The sequence below is a fragment of the Cyprinodon tularosa genome, unplaced genomic scaffold (assembly GCF_016077235.1).
Source record: "Cyprinodon tularosa strain WSP-4 unplaced genomic scaffold, ASM1607723v1 ctg157, whole genome shotgun sequence".
Taxonomy (NCBI): domain Eukaryota; kingdom Metazoa; phylum Chordata; class Actinopteri; order Cyprinodontiformes; family Cyprinodontidae; genus Cyprinodon; species Cyprinodon tularosa.
In genome coordinates, this window is record NW_024038405.1 from 87,517 (window position 1) to 108,431 (window position 20,915).

At 36.8% G+C, this 20,915-nt stretch overlaps 1 protein-coding gene across 8 annotated transcripts in view; it reads left to right on the forward strand.

Moving 5' to 3' along the window:
• Positions 1-20,915, forward strand: part of LOC119780193 (neurexin-1a) — a 215,687-nt gene that overhangs the window by 10,409 nt on the left and 184,363 nt on the right. For all 8 annotated transcript variants that reach the window (XM_038280125.1, XM_038280112.1, XM_038280113.1 and 5 more), the window contains 2 exons: positions 206-647; positions 12,542-12,925. In XM_038280125.1, the coding sequence (XP_038136053.1) occupies positions 206-647; positions 12,542-12,925 (826 nt within the window). The remainder of the gene's footprint in view (positions 1-205; positions 648-12,541; positions 12,926-20,915) is intronic.

Below are 20,915 nucleotides of genomic sequence, written 5' to 3' on the forward strand. Positions count from 1 at the left end.
TCGACATAAGTGAAACCCCTCGCCCATAGGTATAGTGTGACAAAAATGTCCAATTCTTGAAGCAAATATCAAGCTGTCAGGAGGATTAAAAGCTTCATGGACTACATTTTACACTGTGTTTTGAAAGTGTATTCTGTGTTTTTTTTTTGTTTTTTTTTTGTGAATTTGCTCCTGGACTAATTTTCATTCTCTCTCTCCAATTCAGGTTGTTTACAAAAACAATGATGTAAGGCTTGAGTTGTCCAGACTGGCCAAGCAGGGTGATCCAAAGATGAAAGTCCATGGCATTGTGGCCTTTAAGTGTGAGAATGTAGCCACTCTGGATCCCATTACATTTGAGACACCCGAGTCATATATTATTCTTAACAAATGGAATGCTAAGAAGACAGGATCCATCTCTTTTGACTTCCGCACCACCGAACCCAACGGCCTTCTACTTTTCAGTCATGGCAAGCCAAAGCAGCAACCAAAAGACTCCAAGACACCACAAACTCTTAAAGTTGACTTCTTTGCCATTGAGATGCTGGATGGCCATCTCTACTTGCTATTAGATATGGGCTCAGGAACCACAAAGACCAAGGCAGTCAACAAAAAAGTAAATGATGGTGAATGGTACCATGTGGACTTCCAGCGAGATGGAAGATCAGGTAACTTTCAATTCCTCTTAAATTTGAACACTGTAGTAGTTGAAGGACCTGCAAAGGAGAAGGAAGGAAATGGGGAAAAGAAATAACATCTGAGCTATCTTATATAATACTGCTGAAATATATAATTTAAGTAAATGGGGGCTCATAGAAAAGAATTATCTTACAGATTTATTCCCGAACTCCCCTTTCTGAGAGAGGGCCTTTTGGCCTTGACTATCGGGGAGGTAATCCTGCTAGGTGTGGTGTGTTAGGAGCGATCGGATATGCTCGGAAAGATGCTAAGATCAGTCTGATTGCAAATTAGTCAACCAAGCATGCCACATTCCAAAGTAAAATCCTAGACTATTCTTTCTTCATCATGCAGTCCTGCTCTGTTTTAAACCATACCAGAGTCCTGCATGGGTCTAATTTTTCAAACCAGTATCCACTCACACTGTAGAGCACAGGTGTCAAAGTGGTTCCAGAAAGGGCCGTGTGGCTGCAGGTTTTCTTTCCAACCAAGCAATAGCACACCAGACTCCAGTCATATCATTAAGTCATCATGTTCAGATTGGACTCCCTTGATTAGATGACTGGAGTCTGGTGTGCTATTGTTTGGTTGGAAAGAAAACCTGCAGCCACACGGCCCTTTCTGGAACCACTTTGACACCCCTGCTGTGGAGCTCTGAACCAAGACCTGATACGTTTTACTTGTAATGGGCTCTATGCACAACTCCACTACTTCCTGAACTTAAGGCAGCACTTTTGTTTCCTGTCTTTCATTACTGGATGGAATGGTTAATCCAAGTGTGTCTGGCCTTGGTGACTTGTCTGGTAGACAAAAAACAGGAAACAAAAGAGCTCTATGCATAGCTCAACTATGCATAGAGCCCATTACCCCGATTTTAAACACCTCCATGGTCCTTTGAGTAACAGAGGGAACCATAATCCATGATGACTATTTGTCACAAAGTGGCTATTTATATATATATATATATATATATATATATATATATATATATATATATATATATATATATATATATAGTTATGAAGCCATCCTTTACATGTTTCTTATAGTACATATTTTATCATTAAGTAGAGGCTCAGTTCTTCTTTACCCAATGAAAATCACTACTTCTGGATTACCTTTAAATCTTGTGAGTGAAAAAAGTAAAATACCTCTACCTGATTGTGTAGATTGCACAAAAAACAAATTTTATTATTAAAAATTCTGAAATGTATGGCTTTTGATATTACTGATGCAACTTCAACTGTCAAGAAGCAGAACAACTTCTGCCCAAAAATTTGTTCTTAAAGGCTCATGCTTCACTTCTCTAGTTCCTGTTGATTTGCTTATTGAGGCAGCAATTTGTTAGTGAGTGTAAAACCAGGGTCCAGCCATGTCATGCTGCAAATTAAATATACCCTTTAACCATGTTTCTCACTCCATCTCAAGAGGTGGAAATTAGATTAAACTATTTCTCTATCCCCCTAAAGCACTATTACATTGCTTTTCTAAACTGAGCTTTTAATCACTCTCAAAATCATTATTATATTCATCTTCCATTTAACATTGACATATATTTTTTGAAAACTAAAAATATATGAAGTTCCAATTTTATACACATCATTTTCATTACAACATAGCTCCTGAGAGGTTTTGTTCATATTAGGAAAGAGAAAACTGCTGCTGACTTTACTAATGACACAAATCTCCAACATTTAATTATGGTGGACCAGACCATGAGAAACAATGTCTTGCTGAATTAGATTGTGTTCATTATCTGGCTAGTACCCTCCTATCATCCACCCACACATACTTATATTCACTTACACTAACACATGCACACACAACCTCTCGTCAAGTTCTCTTTACTCAACAATCTCTCTGTCTACTCTGCCTATGTTACCATGGAAACAGGGGCTGGTCTCTCCCAGGACTAAGGAAATTGCTGCACAGTGCTGAGCTCTTCACTAATGACATTTCAGAGTAACTCTACTATCCTTTTTAAGGCTAAGGTATCAACACTTTGGTACCAGAGTTAAAAAAGGAAATAAAAGGTTTATGAATGGCAGTCACTTCCAAGCTAAGCACACAAAAACATTAGCTAAGGTACATATTGATGTAATTATTTAATTTTTTTATATTAGCGATGTAATGGCACTGTTACACCTTGATGATTTAGCCAGCAACATCCCAGAATGCTCTAAAACGCAAAAATGATTTCTAAAACGTAAATAAGATTACAGTTCCATTATAGGTGTATTTGATTTAAAATTGTTTGGAACCAATTAAATGTTATAGTTTACTTAAAAGGAATTTATTCCAGTATTGTAATGTTACTGCTATCTACTACCGGGCACTACCGTTTATTCTCAAGTGGAAACTCAGTGATATTTGCATGATCAAAAATGCCAGAGCAGAATCACTCTAGAGCAGAAACACTAGTCAAGCCAGAGTCCGGTCTGGGATTATTTACACTATTTAATGTTGAAAATGATAGTGAATGCACTTTATGTTATGTTGTTTGTAAATATAAACACATGAAAACTCCTTAAGTTTTCCCCAAAACGGAATCCACTTCACTTGCTCTGAAGATGAGGATGTTGTTAAAGAAAAGTGGAAGAGATTACAGAAAATGTTTGTAACATTATAGAATAGGACATGCTGGCAATTAGCACGGTAGGCTTTTGTGTGTTAATGCACTTTGTGGAAGACAGGTTTTACCATTCCACTGAGGACAACCAGAACCTCCTTTTTAAAAGCACTGTTAACAGTACAAGTATTTTCCAGCACTTACTCCTACATTACACTAAAAAGAGACAGCCTTATTATAGTTGAAATCTACTTTTTGATAAAAAGAGTCAAATAGTCTGACAGTATTTCAGAGAGACATACCATGTCCTTTTATGCATTTTTCCATGTCTGTTTATTGGAAATTATGTGTTTCACATATTTTGTTCAATTTTTCATTATTCATAATTTTATTCAATTTCTTTACACAGTATACTGTGAAAAAAAAAATAGATTAGCCCTTCATGTTATGGAAAGATCATCTTGATACAAGTCAATCAGGTTTTTAAGAAATTGTCCAATTATCAATTCATCATAAATTGACTGATAAGACCATTTAAATGTAGATTAATTAATTGATTAATTGATTGATCATATTAATGCTACCTCATTTACAACAGAATCTTTAAGACTGCATAATTATCAAAAAAAAAAAAACATCTTAGTGTAAAGGCAAGAATAAACTATTGTGCTGTTTGTTGTTTATCTTTTGTTGCTTTCTTTATCATCCTATCAAAATTCCCACCATAGGGATTACAATAACTCTAGAATCATCATTTGTGCCAAAGTGTAAGCCTAATTTGGAGCTGTATGCCCAGTCCTACCCAAATAGCATTTTCTTTTTAGTCTTTTGCAGAGAATGAATACTTTATTTTTACAGCTTCTTCAGATGTTTCATATTACAGTCAGAGCAATAGTGTAAAACTAAACTTCTTGGCAATTATTCCCAATTCTTTCAAAATTAGACTTTTTGGAGTACTGCCAGCCTAATATGGGTGTAATTAGGTGATAGCTTTACCATTAACCTCACTTAAATTCCATGATTACCAAATTGTGCAGGTGAGGCCACAGATAAAGGATTAAGTATCATGCATCACCATGAATTAGTCAATATTGCCACAACGCAACAAGAGTATCTTGCCACTTTAAAGGTCTTGGTGCTAAAATCAGTAAGATGAGTCCCTCATTTTCAGACAGTAGGCCTCGAGGAACATGTCTGTGTTTGTCCAAGCCAGCTGGACCTCACTAACATGCACACACTTGCATTCATGCTATTTGTGGTTGAGCTGATCTTATTCTACTCAGAGATATAAAGTAATTAAAAGGTGCCCTCTGTATACTGAAATAAGAGTTTTACAATCATTACTAGCAAATGTTTCTTTTCTATAATGGTAATTATGATAATAATATGTTTAAATTTAAAACAAATTAAAAAAGTGTCAGTCTTAAAGGAAAACTAATACATTATTTCAAAAGTTATAGCTGAGGCCTGTTTGTTAGTAAAAAGTAGTTCCCTTGTAGTTCCCCTTTTGTGACACAATAGTTAAAGAGCAGAACAAAAGCATTATGGCACTACATATAGGGGGTCCCATACTCTTTGATATAAGTGATAATTCTTTCATATATTTTAATCTAGATAAGTACAGCAGAGATTTTTGTTAAAGCTGTAATAGTAGCTATTGTTACTTTATGGAAACGTGATTAAAAAAAACTAGCTGTCTTTCTTCCTCTGCATATCTCCATCTTTAAATGTAAGGAAAACTTTAATCTGTAACTAAGGTTAAAAAAAAGAAAATTGCAAGGAACAATATTTAGTTATAAAACATTCATCAAAGTATTTCAGCTACTCTTAATAGTTTTGAAAGCTTGTTTGAGGCTCTATCACAGAACGTAAAAATGAAGTCAACTGCCAGAGCACCTAGACCTACGCCTAGACCAGATACGTATTGAACTCCAACGTGTAGAAAAGAAAAACCACAAACTTGGACAAGGGCAAAAAACAGATCTTGTTTAAAATTTTACATAAGAGCTTATATAAATACTGGCAGATAAATGATCAAGAAAGCAATGTAGGATGTGATCGTCCAATAAACTTTTGATCACCTGTTCTCACAAGCATAAGACAAAAAAAAAAAATCTTCCTCTACAGCTCTAAACACATATTGACTCATATCCCTCTATAAGATTGCAGATTTAATGCTTTTTATGTTTGAGAGATTTATCACATGTGCATCTGAAAACTGGGGTGTTAAAGACTTTATATTAATATCTAAACTTGAAATATTAATAGTGCAGCATAAAGGCAGTGTTGTAAATGTATTCTTTTTACGAGCACATTCTGTTCAAAAGCTTTTGTTGTGGTAGAGAAGAGAAACACGGATCCAAAGATTCTACCTAACAGCAGCATAACACAAGTTTAAATGGTGATATATTTTTAAAACATTATATGTCACAGCATTGTGTAAGCTACAAACACAACAGGAGAGAATGCTTATCGCCGCACTATTCTCCCTACAGAATAGTTTCGCTGCTCTCTGCCATGTTGAAAGGTTCAAATTTACCGCACTTTGCCAACTCAGCTATCATAAATTCTTTCCAGTAGAAATTAGATCATGAGTAGTGTTCATGTGCCATTTTATTTTGGTGTTTTGTTTTTACCATAATTATGATACCACATAAAGGCAGCATTATTTATCTTTTTTTTTTTTTTCATGGCACTAGTGGCTTGCTTTTTCAACAGAAGGCTGACAGGAAAGGGGATATGAGAGAGGGGCAGAGACATGCAACAAAGTAACACAGGTCGGATTCAAACCCTGGTTGCCCACGTCGTGGAGTAATGCCTCCTTACATGGGTTGTGCGCACTAACCACTGCCCCACCGAAGCACGCCAAGGCAGCATTGCTTAAACAGAAACATCTCACGTCGCATTAGAAACAAACTCATTAACATGTAACTCCCACATCTCTGCCATGTCTCTCTGAAAAACAGTTAATCTTCTATCCCCCCCCCAAAAAACTCAAGATGCTGTTGTACTTTTCAGGTGTAAAAAGACTCATTAAACAAAAACAAATTAAATGTTTAACAGCTCGTTACTGCTGCTGTAGTTAGCCAAAGCAGTTTAGCTTCAATGCTATGCTGTCCATTGCATGCTGGGATTTATTCTAGTTATGTACATTTGAGTTTTATCAATAGTACTTATGATGAATCTTTATTTTTCATTTAAGGTAGAATTTGTTAAGGATTTTTTTTAACTCTTATTTTGTTTCACCAAGACACAATGTTTCGGATTAGCCAACATTAAACCCTAAAAGCTACCAATGGTATTTAAAACAGCCAAAACAAATACAAACCTATGACCCTCAAACCAGTCCACTATTTCTGATGAATTTGGTCAATAAAAAAAATGGTGCTATGTTGGATTCTTCAATTCCAAAACATTCCTGTAGAGCAGTCGAAAACCACACAGTGTAATAAAGCCACATGTTGTGGTGACATCCTGCATTTGCACACTTACAAAAGTTAAACACACACCCTTGGGAACATGGGCATGTCTCTCTGCAGTGGAACTAACAGACAAGTGGAGAATAAGTGACTGACAGTAGGCAGAGATTTGGCAGAAAGGCAAAGATTTGTATGCTTACATCGATAGATGAATATTGAGCAAATAAAACTGCAAATAATTCATTGTGAACTTTGGAATTTTAATCTGAAACCTACATTTCCTTTCTCTCATTTGTAACTGGCTAGTTATTTTTTTTGTTGAGTCTTACACTATAATGCCTCTTTCATAAACCTGGATTTGAAAAGTCCCCTGAAAGCTTAAGCCACTAAGAATATTTTTCCTATAGCTTTTCATCTCCTTATCAGTTTTTGTATTCATACTAACCCAGCAAAACACTTACAACAAGACGACGAAAGCCAAACACAATTATCACCTCAGTCCTTAATAAGTAACACTTCCTGCAGACCATGAAAATGGCGAATGATCATCCCAGTCTAATCTAGGTTGGTCACTTTTTCTGATGGGAAAATTGCAGATTTTCTTGCTGAAACATTTTTTTACTTTTTGATTTAATATAGGAGCTACAATGGTTTGCTTATAAATTTGAGTTTATTGGTTAAAAATGTATTGGGACACTCGTCAGGACAACTACATGATTATTCAACTAAACACACACACAACTGCTTCAAACAGACATGCAAGAAGTAGAAAATGCTGTCTTCATTCTCATAGCCATCTTACTGGCTTCTTTTCCCACTAAGAATACAATCGCATTTGAGAGACTTGGTCATAGTACCTTAACTGGATTGCAGTAATCCTCTGTCTAACATGTTTTGGGGATGTGTGAGTGGGTCTACTGGATCTCATGCCAAGTTGAGGTGTTCTGCTAATGCAAAAGGTTTGAGAGAAATCTGAGTTGTCATTTGGACCCCCTGTGTAGAGGTTTGATAATAAAGTGATAATAAATCTTAGGGGCCAGCTCACTGAAAGAGAGGGATAAAGAGATGGAAGGACAGAGATGGAGAAAAATAAATTAAGCTACACTAGAAGTTGGAAAAAGGTTTTGTCTAAATTATTTAATCGTTCTCATTCCAACAATAATACAAATATTAATGACAAGCAAAGAGTTAAAGGTCCCATATCATACAAAATTCATTTTATAAATGTTTTGTAACAGTCGTGCTTGTCTTGAAGGCTGTGAATGAGGTAAAAATATTAAAAAATCTACTCTCTTACTGCTTTGTTCCACCACTTAACATCAAATGCAACTTAGCATCAAGTTCTCAAAATGCAGTTTCAAAATCACGCTTTGAGGCGGCACTCAAGCAGGCACTAACTCCTTGCCCGTATTATTGACATTCAGGTCGGATAGATTTGAAAAGATCAGATTCATATCTGATTCAGGACCACATAGGCAAGCGGCCTGGGTCGCATTGGAAGAAATTGGATCTGTGTTGTTCAGACTGCCATGAAAAGATCCAATCCATATTTATATTGGCAAAAAAAATCTGATTTAGGTCACTTCAGGCTGTGGTGTGAACATAGCCTTAGATCACCTGCCGTCTTTGGATCAGGTGGTTGTGATGTGATTGTGTGCTTTGCCAAATCCATAGTTGCTAAAGTACTTTAATATTATTCCCAAACTATATTGCTAGCAGTTTACCAACTATGGTTTTAGTAAACATTCCCTGTTTAAAGCCTTTTTAGACCCCATGGACAAAGCTTTTTTCGTTAACTGACTAAAAAGATTATGTTATAAACCTATGCATTCAAAAATTAGTTGTATGAGGGTTAGAGTTAGATTTGTCTGTTTTTCTGGTGGGATAAAAACATTTATATTATTGTTGTTAAAGGTATAGTGTAGGATGTTCTTTTCAGGCATGAATCATCAAAATAAGTGGTCCTCCTAATTGATAACTATTCTTGTGATATGTTTACATAAGGCTGTCCTACGTACTTGTCCCCATTTTCAGTACTATTTTACAGTAGCTAACCTCATGTTTTACAGAAAACACAGAGGATTATAAATTGTAAATGTTTTGAACAAAGTTGAACTTACAGTTCTGCACGCCTTTTTATTCTTACACAAAATTTCAAGAGTGATGTATCAAAAAAATGCATTGATTAGCTGCTTAGCTATTCAGTAGCAATGGTTTTGTTAGTTTGCTGCTAAAGAGAAAAAATCTGGAAGTTGAAGTGCAAATTAATACAACTAGGACTGATCATGGAGAAGAACATCTATTTTCATCATTTTCACTTACCGGTGGTGAGTCTGACATAGTGGAAAAATTGCAAATCTTTCTTTTGTGCATGTGCATTTCAAAGTAGAGAGTGTGGGTCTTTTCAGAAATTTGCAAAAATCCTCCACTATACCTTTAACAACATCAATTAATGGAAATTAGTGTTTATCTGGTCAAAATGCTCCTGTTGTTATTTATAAACTGCACAGAACTGTCTTTAGCAGACTATCGGTTAAAGTTGCCATTTTCTTCTATATTATTCCCCTCTCCTAGCCTCCATCATTCCATAATCTGACTGGTTGCCTTTAAGAGAACAGGAAAGCTAAAACAGTTTGATCAAAAGAGGGTTGAATGTGGAGTTTTTTGGTGCATCCTTTCATGCCTAATGTCAGAGGAATTTTTAAAGTTAATTTTAAAATGTAACATAAGAGGAACCCTTTCAAATGAAGATTTCATTTCATGTATCAGTTTTTGTAATTAGTTAGTGTTTACCTGATACATGAAAGCTAGTATGCTGTGTTGTTTTACTGGTTTGGTAGCTTTCCCAATGTTTTTTTTTTTTTTTTTTTTTTTTTTTGCTTTCCTTTCCTTTTCATTTTTTTTTTTTTTTTTTTGTTCATTTTACAATGACCAAATATATTTAATGAGCTAACAAAAAGTATTAGATGATTAGAAAGTATAAGGAAGATAATCACTTGTTTTGGGGAATGATTTTTTTATTCACTCTCTTTATGGTATTCCCAGTTGATGGGAAGGTGGATGGTGATAGATATTAGGGAACGTAAAACTAATAATGGCTGCAAAAGACTAGAAACTGGGGCAGAATATTTTTTTGCAGCAGGACAACACATTTAAACGTACAGCATTATACAAATTGTTAAGATTAGGAGTTTTCAGTCTGGAAGGGCCAGTGTCCTACATGTTTCATGTTGAGCCAATACTAACACACCTAAATATAACTGTTTACTTTTTAGAAGAACCAGGTAAAAAGCTAGATTAATTAAGCTGTTTGAATCAGCTTTGTTAGATCAAGGGCACTGCTTATTCTTCATTCACACAAACTTCTTCATCCGTATATCTTCCATTTAGTCGTAAATTGAATTCGTTCTAGTCAGTGCAGTAATTCTAACTGGCTTGATGGACAGCTCCCATCAATCATCTGTCAGCAATGTGGAAATCAAATCTGGTACTTTTCAGAATAAGAGGTCATGTATGGATAGATCCAAGGTGCATGGCACATTTTTTAGATGAAGATTGAATGTTAAATGTGTGAATCCATTATTAAACCTGCATGGTAGCTGCAGGAGTTTAACATGGGTCACCTGGTTTAGATAAAAGCATCTCTTTGAATGGTCCAGTCAAAGTTTTCAGCTAATACAAGATTACATTGACAAGCCATTTTACTTTAATTAATGTTTCTCATAAAGTTCTTAAACATCACCCATCACCATTTGATCCCCATGAATGTTTTTGAAGACAAGTATATGTCATGTATCTCTTTTGTTTGCAAATGTCATAAGCATTGTCTGTCCATCAGTCTTTATATGTGTTTTGTTTCCCATAGTCTAAAGCTGACATTGGCTCATCTCCCCAAAGGATTGTAGAGTGGCTTCAGACATAACATAGTTGGATTGTGTTAACACAATTTCTGGCAGGACTTTGAAAAGTGAGCAGAGCAGTCCAAATCTAGGGCCTCTGTAAGGATGTCATTGGTTTTCTACTTGACTCAGTTGAGAGTTGTATCAGTTCAAACTCGCATACTCTGGGTTTACAATTTCTTCACTAGCTGCCTGTGAGTTGAAGTGACTGAATAAGACGTCCAGCTTGTGTAATTATTTCCTGATTTTCGTAAGGCATTGATGATGACTCTTGCAGAATTTACTTTGTAAATGTATTATTCAAAAAGTCATTATCGAACACTCTTTCTATTGCTATAGGGCGAGATGTCAAAATTGAAAGTATAGACACTTTTTTCACAATTTATCCTGATCATACCGATGTTCATTCTTCAACTAGGCACCTGTTCTAGTCTGGGAAAAGTTTTCTCACTAATGAGTTTGATGTAGTGAGCTCGTTAGTTGTAACCTGAAGGGAGCTGTTCTGGCTGCATGACGGGTGGTCCATGCCAAGTGTGCAGAGCTTAGAAGTCTCAACAGCTGGTGCTGGAGAGAGCAGGGGCAGTGGGTGACGACGGGAAAGTACTTGGAACAGATGCCTGGGGCCAAGACCCTAAGAAGAGAGCTGAAACATGTTACTGTGCACCAGGTTAATCATTGTGCACCAAGTATTTAGCTGTCTCTCATGCACTTTTCCAAGTAGGCTGACTCACCTTGAGCATGCATAATCACAATTATTAGCATGTATTATATTTATACTCAAAGAGTATATTTTTGTTGAGTAAAATCTAGTATGTTACAATACAAAAGAGCAAAGAAAATCATGTGTATTAATTTTACAGCTATTTGTTATTTAAACATTCACAGATGCTAACAATAAAAATGTGGAGAGCAACTTTGAATGACTTTAAAAATAAATATTATTTCATCACTTTTTATTGAAAACTGAAGTTTAGCTCACGGCTTGTTTTCAAACAAAAGCAGTTTGATCTGAAAACCCACCTAAAGCTATGCTCCTATCAGACACTGGGACTTCAGAGTCTTCCCCTTTAGCCTAAAGCAGCCTGCCAAAAGCTCTTACATATCTGCAAAGGCATACCTCTGCTACTCAAAATGTAAGCATCATTCAGCATCATTTGCCTGCTTTTTTTCACCACCATGGCTGATCCTCAGCATCACAGAGTATGGATTATTCGATGTGGTTGTGTGCAGACAAGGCAACCACCATTAATTAAAGTCCACAATGGGCCCTGTGCTGAGAGTGACAGATCTATATACAAATTAATCACTCGGTCTGCGTTTCACAGTAAGGCCCTCCTTTTCTGAAGTTTTACAGTCTAGTCATGTAGGCTGTTGTTTACGGTGCTCCAGATCGAGAATTAAACCTGAATGAGAGTGATAAATCATAGCAGAGAAACACACAAACTCCCACTACCCATTTATGTGTTAGGAAGGCACAGACAGGGTGAAAAAACTTCAGTCTGCAGTCCGTTAATCAAGCTCAAAAAGATGGTTACATGGCCTTTTTTTGGGTGTGTGTGGATAGCGTGGTGGTAGAGGACGTCTGATGATAAAGAGAGCAATGATTTTTCTTTTCCTTACTTTTCCTTTTTATGACCACTGCTTTATAGATAAAGAAGATTTATTAGGGGAAATCCAAGGAAAATGGAGAGGATACTCTCAGGGATCTCAGATTAGATTTCTAATTGACTATCCGCCTGTGATTAATAAGTCTTATCAACAGTCATCCGTCATTCTAAATGAAGAAAATCCTTACTCTGTTCAGATGTATAACCCTAATTAGGCTAATTTCTTCATTAAACTGGATTAGAACTGACATTTATTGCAAGTTGGTATTTCACCAAACATAGTCTGTCTTTTGCCACCAAAAAAAAATAACAACTTTTATAATCTGGTATGCAGGGTCACCTAACAAGTTGTACTCACCCCACTGCATCTTTTTACTGCTTTCGTTTTAGGTACAATCTCCATCAATACCCTTCGTACTGCTTACACAGCCCCTGGAGAAAGTGAGATCTTGGACTTGGATGACAATCTGTATCTTGGGGGTCTGCCAGAAAACAAGATGGGCCTCGTGTTCCCCACTGAGGTGTGGACAGCTCTGCTCAACTATGGCTATGTGGGCTGTATCCGAGATTTATTTATAGATGGACAGAGTAAAGATGTGCGGCGCCTTGCAGAGGTCCAGAAGGCTGCCGGGGTCAAACCCTCATGCTCTAAAGAGCCTCCTAAACAGTGCTTGAGCAACCCCTGCCAAAATAATGGTGTCTGCAGGGAGGGATGGAACCGCTACGTCTGTGACTGCTCTGGAACTGGATACTTGGGACGCTCCTGTGAAAGAGGTAGGATTTAGTTTTTTGTCTATTCCTCACAACCTTTGTAACTTTGAGATGAACTTGTCTGAGGCTTCATCATTCTGCATCCAAAGAATGCATGCATATATATAAAAAATACATATAAATATATGTATTTGCAAGGCATAATAACACAAGCTGCTATTTGTTTGCAAAAGTTATATGTTTTTCTTAAGGATTTGTTTCCAGATACAGTACAAAGCAACATTTTTCATGTAAAACGTGGCTTTGAGTTTCAGCTCAGAAGTGTTAGTTTTGAAAAGTCGTTACCTCATCTCAGCTGATTGGCCAGTTACAAATGTGATGGTTTGGCTGTTGAAGTTGCATGCTACTAAGGTGTAAGTCTTCATGGAATAATTAACTATACAGATTAAGTCTTGTGCTAGATTTGTGCTGCTCAGGTATGCATCACATTAATATTTAGTAAAACCAAGGCTAAATCTACATTTAGATTTTTTTTTTTTTATCAAGTTGTCATACAGAGTGCTATCAGAATTGCAGTATTCATACATAGTAAATAAGTAACTTGTGTAAAAAGAGAATTATTATAAGAATAATTTAAGCATAATTTTATATATAATCTGTTTTACACATATACTGTATTCTCATTTACAGATTTACAGATTTATCCACACTTTGTTTAACAAAGTGGAAACATGTATTCACAACTGAACATTCAGATTTACAAGCATACAATATATGATTGGATTTTGCATTTGTACAAATAAAACAATACACAGAAACACACTTTTAGGCAATGCTGCCAACTTTGCGGCTTTGTCATTATAGTTAGCAACTTTTTAGACCCCCACAGTGACAATTATTTTTTTAAGCGACTAGCAACATACTGTATCTGGTGTTGTTGGTGATTGATGAAAGCACTTTAAAGCACTGAGTAATCTGGTGCACTAAAAGTGATCCCACCCTAGAAGAATAATATCATTAAAAACTAGGAATTCATATTTAGTTTTAAATGCTTTTAGATTATTTTTTATCACTTTCTCTTATGCTGATATTTCCCTTTGCTATGGTTGGATAAAAGCATTACCAAACAAGCAAATGAGGTGATGACATAATATAGCGACTTCTAGTGACTTTTTAGGCCAGCCAATAGCGGCTTTCCTTGCCTAAGAGTTGGCAACAGTGCTATTAGGTAGGCCTGTTTTGTTCGTTGGTACCACAAGCAGCAACTCATCCTACTGTTATTACGTGACATCAGTTTAGTACATTTAGGGATTTTGATGTGCAAAAGCAGAAATGGTGAAACAGGAAGTGTATTTTTGCTGGTCTGAGTTTTTCAGAAAATACTGATCAACAAAAATGTTTTCATGTACAACCACCTTTCTGGTTGTCCAAAAATAAGAATGTGTAAGGAAACGTCACACTACTTCAAAGAACACTTATTAGTGATAATAGGATGGAAATACTGTACTGTACTGTAATAGCTCAGTTTACCATTTGCTGAAATCAATGCTTGTGGAATGCTATATCTGTGGGAAAGACAATGAATCCTGAAGCAGATGGGCTAGAATAGCCAAAGACTATGTTAGGTACCAGTCCACAAAACTCAAATTGGCGAACTGGTTTTGTTAATATGGGAATAAGTTAACTGTAAACTTGTGGCCTTCACAGTTGTCAGATCACATTACAATAAAGAAAACTTGGGATTTTCTGGAAAGATAGATTTTCATCTATAATGCATGGCCAGCCAAACGTCTGTAACTAACATGATCTACTGACTGAAAATTATCAAGGAATGTGCCACAAACACTCAAGGCATCTTTAAAGGTAAAAAATGGCTGTTGTATATAAACAGAACATATATGACTCATTATTGAAAGGGATAATGTTTCAAACTGACATCAAGTTTAGATCTTATACAGCAAACATAATCAGCCACAGCCAAGGAGAGAAACAAAATGAATTTCCAAAAGAATGAGTCAGAAATGTGAGGGTTATTCTGGACCATGTTAGTGAAGGAACAGTAAGTGGCACCATCCACACCAGCCCCTGCACATGCATATCAAGCCATTCATTTAAAACCATCAGAATGCATAGTCTCCCCCAGAGAAGAGAAATAAGAGAACAGATTCATACAAATAAATATTAGACTCCCACCTGTTTGCTAAAGCAAAGTTACCCCTTACCCAAAGCAGAGAATTTGATATGAGCTTTTCAAGCCATTAAAAACTTCTTCTAAAACACCACACATTTTTTCTTATTAATTTGTTCTCACTTTTAAGTGTCCGTTCCCCCTGATATTCCAGTAAAATCTTACACATATAACAAAGATAGTATACTAACGCTTAGGCCTCTTTAGACTGCCTGATGCTCAGGCTTAAAAAAAGGCAGTTTCCTCCAATATGACTTATCCTGAAAGTTACAGATTTAAAATAAACCAACATATTTTTACAATATTCTCATTTACCCATCAGCCTTTTTTTGTTGTTTGTTTTTGTTTTTCTCTTTTTTTTAAGAGTCTTAGAACCTGTAGATTCTTCAGCTAAATACTTAGAATAAGTAGTCTAAAGGTATTTAGTATTGCCAAATCATCAAATCTAGTTAAAAAAAAAAAAATGTACTATTAACCTCAGAATTGGGCAATGTAATCTTTCTCTTAGAAAAGTGTTGTTGGTTGTGCTTGTTCTAACCTTTTTTTACATATCTGTTTCTCTTGTAGCTGAAAGGTATTATGTGTCAAATAAGTTGATTAAAAAAGGAAAACTTTTTAATTTTTTATTTTAGGCACATTTTACCTATAAGCCTGATGTTTTTACTAGATAAAATGCTTTGACTTCGATCTGAATATTGAAAAAAGACTGGCTTTGAAACAGAAGCTGCTGAAATTTCCACTGTTGTGACCTTCTGTCATCCCTCTCAACACTTGAAAGTCTTTTGACGTCTCTGCTTGTCTGTCCAACTTTCATTCTTTGGCTGTCTGTGTTCTTTTGTGTAAGACCAGCATTAGTTAGAGTGTGAGTGGGAGCAGTGGGACGGATGGGCCCTGGCGAGCTGCCAGCTGTTTTGATGGCTCCAGATTGCCTCTGCACTGGTAGGATGAAGCAGGAACCAGCAGGCTGAGGAGCTGTCAGAAAAATTATCCTAGCCCTCACTTAGCCATGCGTGGTGTACCACCCGGTGGCAAAATACAGATACTGCATATGGAAAAGGAAGACAACAGCTAGGATTGGAAGGAACAGAAGGTGGAGTTTCAGACAAGAAGCATGGAGCTATTCGTCCTATTTTGAGAGACTTTAATTAAGCGGACACAGCAATTTTCTTACATGCATCCCAAACGCCTTCCCCTTCCTCTTGTTCCTGCAGTTGCTAATTAGCCCAAATATTAGTCTTGCAGTGCAAGGGTAAATCAGACTCCCAGATGGTGTAGTAGGTGGATTGCTGCACATGCACATGTTCTGTAATGAGATCTATGATATGCTGGATCACTTCACTGACAGTATTCATGCTTTTTCACAGTCTGACTGACTGAGTGTTCCGATGAACATTTACATACACCTACCTCCTATATTTAAATATAGATGATGATCAATAAAGAAGGTTACACAAGTGTGCTCACAATAGGCTATGTACAAGACATTAAATCTGTCAACATTTGCTCATGTGAGCTCACTCTTTGCATTGTGCTTTAACATGTTCAATAAAGGATTAATTCTGAAAATACAGCACGTTTACATCCTAGTCAAGCCTTAAAAATATGTTTAGTTTGGAGTTTCCTTTAAATTACTATAAAAAAATAATAATAATGAAATATAAATAAAACTCACGAAAGGAAACATGCCGGCAACAGGAAAAAGAACAGTTATGTCAGCACAGTTGTTTCTTTTACAGGTCATAAATTAATTTGGTCCAAAGCAAAAACTTTTTGTTATTTCACTATTGCATTATTTATCCTAACTAGATGTGTAGCTGAGTCTTAGCAATCTGTCACACTGAATATATATAGTGTTATTGTTTTACAGCTACACATGTTTTACTATTCACCATACACAGGCCAGCTGACAACATTGGCTAGGCCTGGGAAAGAATATTAGCATATGGGCCCCTACAGTCTAAAAATATAAATTTTTTAACAATCTTCTCTTGAAACAAGGAAATATGTGATAGTTAATTAAATAAAAATAAATAAATAAAATTAGGATGATTTATTTTTTAGGATAGAAAAATATTTATGTAATGCACATACCTCACAAGTGACATTGAATATGTCACAGTTAATTAACATGCCCAGTCGCAATTAATTCCATTAATAAACTTCTGCTTGTGTGACATGTTTACATGTGAGTAAATAATGTCAACATTTTTATTTCTTTTTTAAGGACTTGAGGCTGTACAGCAGGATTGTCTATTTATTCACCTCCACTGCAGCACCTCCCTGATCTTATTGGTTGATCATATGTAAAAATTGGGAGAAAACATGGTGCAAAAAAACGCATTGATATGGTCAGTTTGATGCAGAGACTGTGACATGATTTAGAGTTTTTTTTTTTTTTTTTTCAACATTCAGCTGTCTGGTGGTGGTGGGGAAGAAGCTGTTTTGGAATCTTCTGGACCTGCATCGAATGCTGCAAAGGCTCTTCCCAGAGGGCAGCAAAGAGAACAGTCCATGGTGGGGGTGTTAGGGGTCATACAGTGCTGGAATGAAATGTCTTTTATGGAGGGAAAAGGAGCCCCGATGATCTTCTCTGCAGTTCTCACCACTCTGCTCACCTTCTTCCAGTCTGCAGCACTGCAGCCCCCACACCATATAGTGAGACAGCTGATCAGAACGCTCACTATGGTGCTTCTGTAGAGGATCGTGAGGATGGATGGGGGCAAGTAGGCTCTCCTCATCCTCCGCAAGAAGTACATGCACTTCTGTGCCCTTTTGACCAGTGAGGTGGTGTTAAAAGTGCAGGAGAGGTTGTCTGTGATGTGCACCCCAAGGAATTTAGTGCTGCTCACCACCTCTACAGCTGAGCTGTTGATGAGCAGTGGAGCATGGTTAGTCTGATTTTTACCGAAGTCAACGATGATTTCCTTCGTTTTCTCCACATTGAAGATCAGGCAGTTATCTATGCACCAGTCCACCAGCTGCTCCACCTCCTCTCTGTAGTCCTGGTCGTTGTCGTCTCTGATGAGGCCCACCACCGTGGTTTAGTCTGAGAACTTCACAATGTGATTGGTGGTGAACGTGTAGACAATGCAGACAGTTTACCCAGGGTGAACAGCAGGGGGCTCAGGACGCAATCCTGAGGGAAGCCTGTGCTTAGGGCGATGACATGAGAGGTGTTCTGTCCAACCCGAACTGACTGAGGTCTGTTTGTGAGAAAGTCTAACAGCCAATTGCAGAGGGGTGTACTGAAGCCCAGCCATTTCAGTTTTCCTATCAAATGTTTTGGGATGATGGTGTTAAGCTGAACAAACATTCAAAAGAAGTTTAGTGCATTTAGGAGGTCAACATGTGCTAGGTTTACCAGGGGGAGGGTGTTTTGTAGTCTGTGATTGCCCGTATGCCTTGGCATTTCCTCCTGGTGTTGCTGCTGTTGTGGAAAAACAACTTACAACCGAACCTCCCCATTAATCCAGAGTCGTTAATTTGTTTGGATGGTGATGTTCTTTGTGATGTTGACGTCCTCAATGCATTTGTTGATGTAGGCTGAAACAGTCATGGCATACCCATCTATATTTATTATGTTGTCATAGGTTGCAAGCCTTGAAGATACTCGTCAGATAATTCCAAACAGTCTTGTAGTTTCTCCATGACCCCTTTGCACCATACTTTGATTTCTTTGTCTGTTGGTTTAGCCCTAATTAACTGGTGCTTGTATGCAGGAATTAGCATGACAGAGAAATGATCTGATGACCCAGGGTGGGGGTGAGGAGCTGCTCTGATTGCATCTTTGTTATTAGAGTAAACCAGGTTTAAAGTGTTATCATCCCGAGTTGCAAAGTCCACATGTTAGTAGAAATGAGGGAGCACGGTCTTCAAGTTGGCCTGATTAAAATGCCCATGATAAAAATGACCTCTGTGTATGCAGATGGAAGCTCAGAGAGCCTTCATGGCCTCTTTAGTATTGGCACTGGGAGGCACATAAACAGCAAAAATTGCTAACGACTCTAAACTCTCTGGGCAGATAGAACGGTCTGCAGTTAACAATCAGAAACTGAATGTCTATAGAGCAGAAGTTGGCGGTCAATCAAGCATTTTTACACCAGCTGTTGTTGATGTACAGACAAAACCCACCACCATGAGTCTAAATGCTAAGTTCTTTGTTTCTTTGGCATGGTATAAGGTTAGCCCCTCCAGGCTAATAGCATTGTCCGGTATTGCTGAATGAAGCCAAGACTCTGTCAGAATCATGCGCAGCAGTTACTAATCTTCTTTTTTGAAAAGAGTTTGAGTCAGAGATTATCAATTTTGTTATCCAATGAGTGAACCTTGGAGAGGAAGATTGATGGTAGCGGTGGTCTGTTTGGATTTGTTCTTAGTTGATGTCGTTCTTAGCTTCGCCATTAGGCCCTCTCTGCAGTCCTGTTTCATCTGTGTGGCACCTGAAATTGAAAGAAACACAGAGTAAAGACATAAAATATAATAGAAATATTTTTTGTTATTTCTGTTTTTGGAAATTCAGAAAAAAATAAGTTCCCTCTAGTCAACATTGTTGTATCAAACCTTGGTAAATTGCAAATTGTAAATATGCATATAACATATTTACTTTTGTTTCGAAGCAAAAATATCAGAGATGGCAAATTACTAGGCACAACCAGACAAACATTTTACCTAACAGAAATAGACTTGCTGCAGCCATCTGCAGGCATTTGGAGTTCATTATGAAGTTTATAACAGCTTTTCATCATCTTGGCATCGGTCATTTCAAGGCAGAGCTGTGATTAATTTCACTTTAGGTATAAACAAGTACATAAAAAAATTGCACACTGTGCAAGTATGGCAAAAACAAACCATCATTGTGAGCTGCATTAACTGATAAGTGTAAGAAGCAGGTGCATTTGCTGATGTAAGGACAACTCGTTAAGACCAAGAACTTGGTGCAGTTTTTCAGATGGTGAATTGATTTTTGACAGAATCAAAGAAAAAGGTGTTTTATTTAGGCCTGATGACACAGTATAGGTTTGGAATCCAAACATCCGACAATGCAACGTTACTGTAGATATGGGTCATGGACATGGGTTTAAAAAGAAAATGTTTAAATCACCTGTCTTGAGATCCCAATCTATAAGACTTGGGACTTGACTGAAACTTTCCCCTTAAAGATTTGAATTGACCTTGACCCTAGAAAAAGGGAGTTGTAAACTTCTGTTCTATGCCGACTCAGTTGTTTATACATTTAGAGACCCCTTTGGCTTTCAATGCTTCCTCCTCCACCCTCACCCATAACCAACCTTGTCAACAGTTTATTGAGCCAAAGTCATCTGCAATAAATTAAAATTTTCAATAGTTAACTTCAATCACCTTTAAAAAACAAGCTTGTTAATTTAACTCAATTATTTAACTGTTTCTTTACTGTGTAATATTATTATATTATAATATTATTATATTGCAATCAATAAAATACAAAATAAAAACTGGATGATCTATAAGGACTTCTGGACATCACTAGGGTGTGCACCCCACACTTGGTAACCACTGTTTTAGCAGGACCCATACAGTATGGGACTGTTTTCCTAAAACATATGTGGCCCTTAGAGACTATGTTCAAGTTATCATTCCAAATATTGTAAATGGATAGAATCTTACTTTGCTTTAAAGTCACAGAAAAACTGAATTTGCTAATGTTCTATGGTTTCATAACTAAAGTGGGTCATTATGCTGCTGCCTGTGTCTCTAGAGGTAAAAATGAGCTTCCCTGAAACTCTCTTAGCACATAGGGTGTTTTAATACCTGGCAGGGCAATTTCTAAAATATCTGCTGTGATTTTAAAAGAAGACTACAGCAAAGTATATATTGAATATGCAGGAT